We start from the raw sequence: 9,755 nt of genomic DNA on the forward strand, positions 1-9,755 counted from the left end.
TTACACGTTAATGCAGCTTAGAGTGACATGGAATGCTTTAAACTGCAGTTACAAATGCATAAATAATGTTTTGATATTTAAAACATGAAATGTTGAATACTGATATTTGAAATTATAAAAAAAAAAATGAAAAGATACTTTAAATGTGAAATTAAAACCGCCAATAGGTGGCATCAAGTCACTGTTAAGTCAGTCATTGCGATTGAACCTAATCATTTACACGGTTGATTCATTCAGAAACAAAACAACATCATGTTGCTCAGAGACGCACAACAGTGCTGTGGCTGTGTTTGGAATGTTACGAAAAGTAACCCGCCAAATTGGCTAGTGATTTGACAGCGTTACCCGCCACAGCTGATTTTTACCCGCATTTGGCAGGTTGGCGGGTGTTAATTTCAAACCCTGAATGCAGGCATTCATATGAGGAGTTTAACAACAAATTAGTAATTCAAAGAACAAATTTTATTTTTGAACATGAAACATTTACAGAGGTCCGGACCTCGGTGGCCTCATAGCTGGCCATGACTACGACAAGGTAATATCACTGTCACGTTTCTGTGTAGAATGAACTCACACGAAGATGAAGATGAAAGTAAAAGTCTTTAATATTATCCACACAAGGTAATCCACAACAGGAAGGCATAAGAAACACGTACACGTTGACGAGACCGGACAAAGAAACACTGAACTGAATAAAACTTATATGGGGAGGATAATTGACAAGACACACCTGAACATAATGACCCAATCAAGGGGAGACAGAAACTAGGTCAATGGAACATGAGGGATCAAATGAAAACAAACACAATAGTTCATGGGTGGTTCCAAAATACATGGTCACATGACAGTAAAAGTGTACAGTTGCCAAGAAACAGGGGGTGGGTCAACTTACCCCACTCTCCCCTACTTCCATTGAAGATGAGGCAGAAGCAGGCTCAGAGAATGAGGGAGAGCCCATTCTTATTGAAACATCTACAATAAAGTCTGAAATGATTACAGAGTGTGCTGTCTTCTCTTTTAATTGTATATTTGTAACAACTGGATCATTTGTATTAACAAGCACCCACCCCCCTAGTGCCCCTTTTTGGTTTGGGCCACTGCCCCTCAAAATGTCTGTGCACGGCCCTGATTTGACGTATCGTAAACTCTTGTTTGAAGGTGCACGACTCACCATCGCTTTGCTGAGAGCATTGTTTCATACACTCACGCAGAGAGTCTTACATACTATGCAGAATTGCATGCTAATTGTAAACGATATTCTTTCTTGTATTTTCCTGTCAAAATAACGGAGTTCATTTGGAATTCTTCAGCTTTTAAGAACAACCATAAAATACTGATGGTTTCTCCGGTAGTGGGCGGAACTAATGTGCAAACGTCAATCTCATTGGCTGGCGCTCACCTATTATTGGCCCTGTTTTGATTTCAGCAAATAAGTTTGAGCGAATGCAGACAACATGATTACTATTTATGAACCCAGCAGCTCATTAATCTTATTAGTATTTTTTTTTTTTTTACAGAAACACTGAATGACCAACAATATCTTAAGCACCACCACCAGTCCCAAGTTCAGTTAAAATGACAAATATGCATTCATACATGGCTACCAAGTCATGTATGAGTTATTAAATAATGATTGATTATCATATCAAATTATAATGCTTGACTGACTGATGTTAAGAATGTACTTTCATATGTTTAAAAAGTTGTGCCATTTTACACATATATATATATATATACTGTATATAGTATATTAGTCTGGCGAGTAAACGGCTATTCTATTTCCAAGGTTTGCAAAGAGGGTTGCTGTCAGAGGGTGAGATGTACAAACTGCAACCAGAAGGACACTGATGGAAAAGCAAGCTGAAAACACACACAAATCCATCCGTGAAACTTCTTTTAAGAGGAAATTTTCTCTCAAAGATCACAGTTGAAGCACTCAGGGTTACCCTCACTACACTTATCTGTGTATGGGCAAGGGAGAAACCGCTGCTTGTGCCATAGATCCAACGAAGAGAAGATTGAGAGGTGAATGCAGTGCTGCATCTCCCAAAGAGATGTTGCATCGGATCCGAAGAACAGAATGAGTGAGCCAATGCCACGCTGGCCTATTTATACCCGGATGTCCGTGGCGTGGCCAGCTATGCAAATTTTGTTTGCAAATTTCATTGGCCTTTTCTCAATGATGTCAGAGGATTCTGGGCTCCCAAATGCATCCCTAGTGTCAGAACTTCGACATAACGTCGAAGTGAATGACTGAAAGGGAACTTTTACTTAGCTACACTGGGCAACATTCCTCTCATTACTTAATTTTAATGCAATACATGTTAAGAAATGTGTAGTTTATTCCAAGCGCTTTTTTTCTTGGGCATGAGCAATGCCCCATTAATAAATTAATCACTCTTTTGAGTCAATTCTGTTCAAGGCCTTGATCAAACAAGTTGGCAAAATGGTCTGAAATGGTTCTCGATTTATTCAGTTCCCTGCACGCACAGAATTGTCTGAAGCGGTTTCTCATTCGTACCGGGAAATTTAAGAATACAGAGAATATAAAGATCATTGGATAAAGTGGCAATGAACCTACAGTCAACTGAAACCAAATCTGCAAATTCTACTGCAGGGATCTCCAACCCTGCTCCTGGAGAGTTACCATCTTGTAGACTTGCAACCCTGCTCCATTTCTGGCATTTTATTAATAGTAGATTTGCTTTATTATGTTGCATCAGATTTGTTTTTGAGCGCGGTTTGCAACATTGAGCATTATAACTAATCACACATGTTTCTGTTGAGCTTATGAATGCAATATCCAATCAGAGGCATTTTGATTTGTCAACGCAGAGAACTCCAGAGTTGTCAGCGAGCATGCTCATTGACTGAATTCTGAAACTGCATTAGTAAATTCTCTCATCAGCTTAAATAACAAACTGCAGAAAAGAGATTGATTGTGCAGTGTAGACAGCTTCAGTGATTATAACGGGAGTTTTTGCGAAAGTGCATAACTCGCATTACATTGAAGTCATGGACCGCTTCAGTGTTCTTTCGCTTTCTTTATATAATCTATTCCCAGTTTGAATAACCGTTTTGTTTTTCATGCTACTGATAGAAATAATTATCTGTAAAAAGCAATTCATAAACGGTTAATGCTTTTCCCCTTTCTATTAGGCCTAATCGAAAATAATGATCATTATTACAATATCAAGAGCAATAATCAGCAATAATGGTTTCTTTTCATGAGATTGCAGCTTCAAACTCTAATGAGTTCCTGTTTTTTTTTTATAGGCTATTTACATTATGCAATTTTTGTGTAAATACGTGTACACGAGAAGCATTAAACAGTCTGTGTAAATAAACATAAATGCCATGTCAGATGCAGCTACTGTTAAACTTTTGCAGTGTAAAGATGGCTTTTGTTGATGCTGAAAAAAATGAGACTGGTAACAGTCTATAGTATTGTGATTGATTAAAGTGACTGGGTAAATTTGACAAAACAAACAACACAGATACATTTGATAAATTAGTTATAAAATCGCTTATAAGTAAAAAATGCCCTGAAAATCAGGCCTATGCCTATGGTCAAAAGTAACTAGTCACTGGTTACTTGAGTAATTTTTTCATTGGATACTTTTTTACTTTTACTAACTATTACTACTAACTATAGTAACTATTAGGATTAATACTTTTACTCTTACTTGAGTAATTATTTATATTAGTACTTGTACTTTTACTTGAGGACAGTTTTTGGATACTCTACCCACCTCTGCATATAAGACTGACATAAGTGGGTAAAAAAAAAAAAAAATCACACTAAAGTGCAACTAATTACATTTAATATAAATTTTAAATATATTCGATTTTAATTTGAAATAATATGAAATTATGAATCTGAAAACATTACATTCTATTAACACTAAAGTATATTCTTTAAAGTGTCTAAAATTTATAAAGCCGCATATTTCCATCTTAAAAATATATCTAAATGATGGCCAATTCTCTCAATGTCAAATGCAGGAACGTTAATTCATGCGTTCACGACCTCAAGGTTAGATTATTGTAATGCTTTATTGGGTGGTTGCTCTGCGTGCTTAATAAACAAACTCCAGCTGGTACAAAATGCAGCAGCTAGAGTTCTTACAACAACCAAGAAGTCTGACCATATTAGCCCGGTTCTTTCAACTCTGCACTGGCTCCCTACTGAACATTGTATACATTTTAAAATCTTGCTAATTACTTATAAAGCCCTGAATGGTTTAGCTGCTCAGTACTTGAGCGAGCTCATATCACATTATAATCCTTCACGTCTGCTGCAATCTCAAAACTCTGGCCATTTGATAATACATAGAATATCAAAATCAACAGTGGGCGTCAGATCCTTTTCCTATTTAGCTCCCAAACTCTAATATTAGTCTGTTTCATTCTTATTCCGAGGTTACCGTAGCCACCCAGATCCAGTCCATATCCAGACCAGAGGATCAGCACCTAGAGACGACCAGAGTGGAGACCATGTCAACTAGATGAGTCCTAGACACAGATCCCCTGCTAAGACTTTGTCAACTAGACGGCCATCGGGACAAGACCACGGGAACCAGACAAGTCCTCTGCACAATCTGACCTGTGTTGCAACCTGGAATTAACACCATGCTGGTGTTCGTCTGGCCAGAGAAGAACTGGCCCCCCGACTGAGCCTGGTTTCTCCCAAGGTTTTTCTCAATTTCTGTCACCGATGGAGTTTTGGTTTCTTGCCACTGTTGTCTTTGGCTTGCTTAGTTGGGGGCGCTTAATTTCTGGCAATATTGTCGGCTTGATTGCACAGACACTACTGGAAGAGAGCTGAACTGGATGATGACATCACTGAATCATCGATGAACTGACTGTAACTGAAAAATTGACTGTCTGTTATGGTCCTCTTGCATTATTGACAAACGATTTTGCTGTTTGACACTGAAAAGCTGCTTTGACACAATCTGCATTGTATAAAGCACTATATAAATAAAGGTGACTTGACTTATTATTTATGAAATACATACACTTTTTTAAAGTATGCTAAAGTGTACTTCTTTTTCACAAGGGATTATAGAAAAGTGTGTACATTCAATTCAAGTTACAATGTAGCACACATTAATGTTATTTCTCCCAATTTTATTTAAATAGATTAAATGTTTTACTCTTCAGGTCATCAACAGGCAATCACCAATTATTAAATGATCAAGGCATTTGTGTGCCCAACTCAGATGCTGTACTACTTACTTATCATAGAAAGGCTAATCAGTTTCAGTTTTTTTTTTTTTAACTAATTACTGCATTTAGGATTGGTTTGCATTTTTTTTCTCCAACAAAATATATGATGTTGCTTTATAAAGCTCTGCAAGGTCTTACCCTCAGTGGGTTCTCATTCAGATATGGTGGCTCTCCCTCCACCATTTCAATCGCCATGATACCCAGGGACCAGATGTCTACTTTGGGGCCATAGGCTTTCCGGGTTACGACTTCTGGGGCCATCCAGTAGGGTGTGCCCACCATGGTGCTACGCTTGTTCTGCTCAGGTGTGATCTGAGCACAGAACCCAAAATCCGCTTTAGAAAGAGAGAGAAGGTTAAGACCTTGGTCTTTTATGGATAACAGGACATTTATAAAGAAAATGTGAGTTGTGTTTGTAACACCAGCAATAAAAAAATAAATAAAAGTCAGTTTAATTTTTGTTTAACTTACTCAGTTTCACTGAACCATCCATGCCCAGCAGAATGTTATCACTCTTGATATCTCTATGAATCACCTGATTAGAATGGAGGAAATCCAGAGCCTGTAGACACTGTGAAGTCACATCCAAAAAGAGTTAAGTCAGATCAGATCTTCATAGTAATTCAGTCTGTGTGTATATATTAGGGGTGTATCAATATGCCATGCCATTGTAAATTACGGTACAAAACTTATGACGATATGCATTGTGGGTGTTAAAAAAGATGTGTGACATGTATTAAGATTAGGGATTTACCGATCAGGTTTTTTGTGTCCCCGATCTGATCCAAGTCATTGAATATTAAGTTTTGCTGATACCAAGTCCCGATCCAATACTTGCATTTTCCTAATGCTTGGTGCACACTTCAAGTACATTAAAGTTATAAAGTTAGTAATCCAATTTATACAGGGATGTGCAGAGAGTTTCTTTGTACAAATAATAAACAATTTAATTATGAATATGGAACTACTGATTTAAACTTCTTGTGTTTGTACAATAAGCTGAATAATTGCACTTTTTATGATCTCAGAAACAGAACAGTTTCACCAAAACAATAACAACCCGTATTATAAATTAAACAGATCAAGTTCTATAATAAAACAGATCACCAAAACAAGATAGTTCAACCAACAACAATTCAAATAAATAAATTTAAAAATTAAAATAAATAAATTTAGCATTTTACCAACACATTTCGTCAGCCAGGCCCAGTTCTATGGGGGTACTAGATAAAGCTAGGTTTTCTCACACTCATGTGCATATTTGTTCTGTGATTCCCTCGCCTATTGCGAACGAGAAAGTGTGTTGTTCAGTGTATTTTCCTTTAATAAATGCAAAATAAAGACAAAATAAATACACCGCCAAGAAAAGCCCCTGTCACAAAATGGCAGACTACCCATACAGTGTAGAATTATTCAACCTCTCTCAAACTATGCACCTGCCTGGCGAGTGATTCTGGGCATTTCAGAATGGGTAACGAGAACTGTGTTGTGGAAGATGCAAACAGTAGGAAAAAAAAACAGGGGCAGTGGGTCTCAGCACAACTTTCAGGGATTTTATTTTCAACACAAAATTACAAAATAAAGCAACTCAAAAAAAAAAACAAAAAAAAAAAAGAGGGAAAAAAAACTTACAATAAATAAAAAATACAATAAACATACGTGACTACATTTGCCCCTCTCTAACTCACAGAGCTCTATGGACTGCAGTACCTGTTCAACCTTAGAACCCTACTAACTACTACACCGGTTTTATACTTTGGTGACCAGCACCAATTAACACCTAAAGGGAAACACATACAATCATAAAGACATTCAATAAACAAAACAAAACCCTTCAATCCACACCTTCCACAAATTACATTAATTTATAAATCAACTTTCATTTATAAAAAAAAGAAAGAAAGTGGGATATCTTGGAATTAACTGTCACATTATCTTGGCCGGGGACATGCTGGATGGTGAATCGATAAGGCTGGATAGACAAATGCCAGCACATCCTCCTAGCATTTGAATCCTTCATACGGTTCATCCACTGTAGTGCTTTATGATCAGTCTCCAGTACAAACTCCCATCCAAGCAGATAATACTTGAAAATGTCAAGGGCCCATTTTATCGCCAAACATTCTTTCTCAACAATTCAGTATCGTACCTCTCGCGGGAACAACTTGCAACTGATGTAAGCGATGGGGTGTCAATCTCCTTGCATCCCCTGAAGAAGAACGGCTTTTACACTAATATCTGAAGCATCAGTTTGCAGTATAAAAGGTTTATCAAAATCAGGACAAAATAAAACTGGCTCTTGGCACAGAGCATCCTTAATATTCTGAAAAGCCCGATCCACTTCCTCTGTCCACTGAACCTGGTTCAAACAGTTCGTCCGAGTCAAATCAGTCAGTGCCGCTGCTCTTACCAAGAAGTTGGGAACAAACCTCCTGTACCAGTTTCCCATTCCCAGAAATGATCTCATCTGAGACTTTGTCTGTGGTAGGGGGGACAATTCTGTATTGCATGAATTCTCTGAACTTGAGGTTTAATAGTCCCTCGGCCAATCACATACCCCAAATACTCAGTTTCTGCTCTTGCAATTGCACACTTGGAAGGATTGATGGCGAGCCCAGCTGCTCTGATATGATTAATAACCAACTCGAGATGTTGTAGATGTTCTTCCCACGTTGAACTGTGAATGATAATGTCATCCAAATAAGTTGCTGTAAAGTCATTAAAACCAACTAATACCTGATCAATGAACCGCTGAAAGATCGCCGGAGCCCCGTCAAGGCCAAAAGGCATCTTACAAAAATGACAGAGCCCCCAAGGGGTTCGGAACGCTGTCAGCTCCCAAGATCTGGCACTCAATGGGACCTGCCAATAACCTTTAGATAAATCAATAGTAGTTAAGTAATTGGCTTTTCCCAGACGGTCACAAGGTCATCAATCCGTGGAATCGGATAAGAATCAAACTTTGATACAGGGTTAAGATGTCTAAAGTCAACGCAGAAGCATAGGCTGCCATCCTTTTTAGGCACCAAAACAACTGGGCTACATCACTCACTTTTTGATGGTTCCACAATGTTCATGGCTAGCATCTCATCTAATTCTTTGTGCAAAGCTTCCAAGAGTCACTCAGGTATCCTATAGCTTACACGTTTTGGGCAAGCTCCATCTCTGAGTACAATGTCATGTTCAACTAAAGTGGTATATCCTGGCTTCTTCTGGAAAACTTGGGGATCACATAGCCTCTTAATCTGCTGACTTTGGGACAAGTGACTTTAGAAGGTGCTACTACAGATAAATATTGGGCTTTCATCTCATCTTCTACCTTCCGAATCAGGAACACACCTGCATTATCCTCAAGCCTGGCAAACCACTCTTTGAGTAAGTTAACATGTAAAGTCCATTTTGATCACCTCTGACCAGGAGTAGCAACTTCATTCGTAACAAGGTCCAGCTTCCTCAACACTTTAAAGGGGCTCTGCCATTTGGCAGTTAGCTTGCTCACATCAGTGGGCAACATTACCAATACATGAGTACCTGGCTCAAAGTTCCTTGCTCAAGATTTCTGATCATATCAAGTCCTTTGCCGATTCTGTGCTTCCGCCATACTCTCCTGGGCCAGTGTACTCATGCTTTCCAGCTTCTCTTGCATCTGAACCACATAGTCAACGATATTAGTAGAACTTGCCTTGCCTTGTTCCCCATTCCACAGGGCCTTCAGCATCATCAATGGCCCTCGTACCTCCTGTCTGTATCCAATCCAGTTGAGGCCTGGGGAACTTCCCTATAGGCAAGAAGCGGATATGGAAGACATTGATCCCAATCATCACATTTGTCGGAAACTTACGAAGCATTTGTTTCAAAGATTGATTAAAATATTCAGTCAACCCATCAGTCTGTGGGTGGTAAGGGGTGGTCCTTATTCCTTTTTTACCCAAAAGTCTATACGCCTGCTTCAGCAGTTCCAACTGTAACTATAACTTTAGGAAACCCTACTCTAGAGAACAATTGTTGGAGGGAGTAAGCTATAGCTCTAATCTGTAATTACTAGGGCTGTGAATCTTTGGGTAGACAGCGAATGGATTCGATTCACGATTCATAGGGTTTCGATTCGATTCAAGAACGATTTGTGCAAATTCAGAACGATTCAATTCGATTCGATTCACAATTAAATTCGATTCGATTGTGCATTCTTTAAGTGCATTCACAGGATTATTTAAATGCTTCCCCAAAATTATTTAAATGCTTAGTCAGGGGGCAAATTACACAGCAGCATTTATGGTTCCAGAACCATAGGTTAGAGAGAAAAAAAAACACTTTTGTCCATTGTATGATGCTATGGCATGACATGGCATATGTAGAAATTTATGTAAGCCAAGATTTTTAAAAAGAACTTTAAATGTATGTATAGGCTAACATTTTGTCACACCAGGGGTGTATCCATCATTTCAGAAGTGACAGAAATGTCAAATACAATAATTTTATGTAGGCCTATGTATGTATGTATTATTATTATTATTATTATTATT

General features: G+C 38.2%; 1 protein-coding gene across 1 annotated transcript in view; it reads right to left on the reverse strand.

The window, feature by feature from the left end:
* Window positions 1–9,755, reverse strand: part of LOC107712492 (serine/threonine-protein kinase PAK 3) — a 126,877-nt gene that overhangs the window by 41,164 nt on the left and 75,958 nt on the right. The window contains exons 12-13 of the mRNA XM_016517763.1: window positions 5,704–5,803; window positions 5,371–5,567 (exon numbers count right to left, since the gene is read on the reverse strand). Coding sequence (XP_016373249.1) covers window positions 5,371–5,567; window positions 5,704–5,803 — 297 coding nt within the window. The remainder of the gene's footprint in view (window positions 1–5,370; window positions 5,568–5,703; window positions 5,804–9,755) is intronic.

Source organism: Sinocyclocheilus rhinocerous, unplaced genomic scaffold (assembly GCF_001515625.1).
Source record: "Sinocyclocheilus rhinocerous isolate Xijiao unplaced genomic scaffold, SAMN03320098_v1.1 scaffold1349, whole genome shotgun sequence".
Classification (NCBI taxonomy): Eukaryota; Metazoa; Chordata; class Actinopteri; order Cypriniformes; family Cyprinidae; genus Sinocyclocheilus; species Sinocyclocheilus rhinocerous.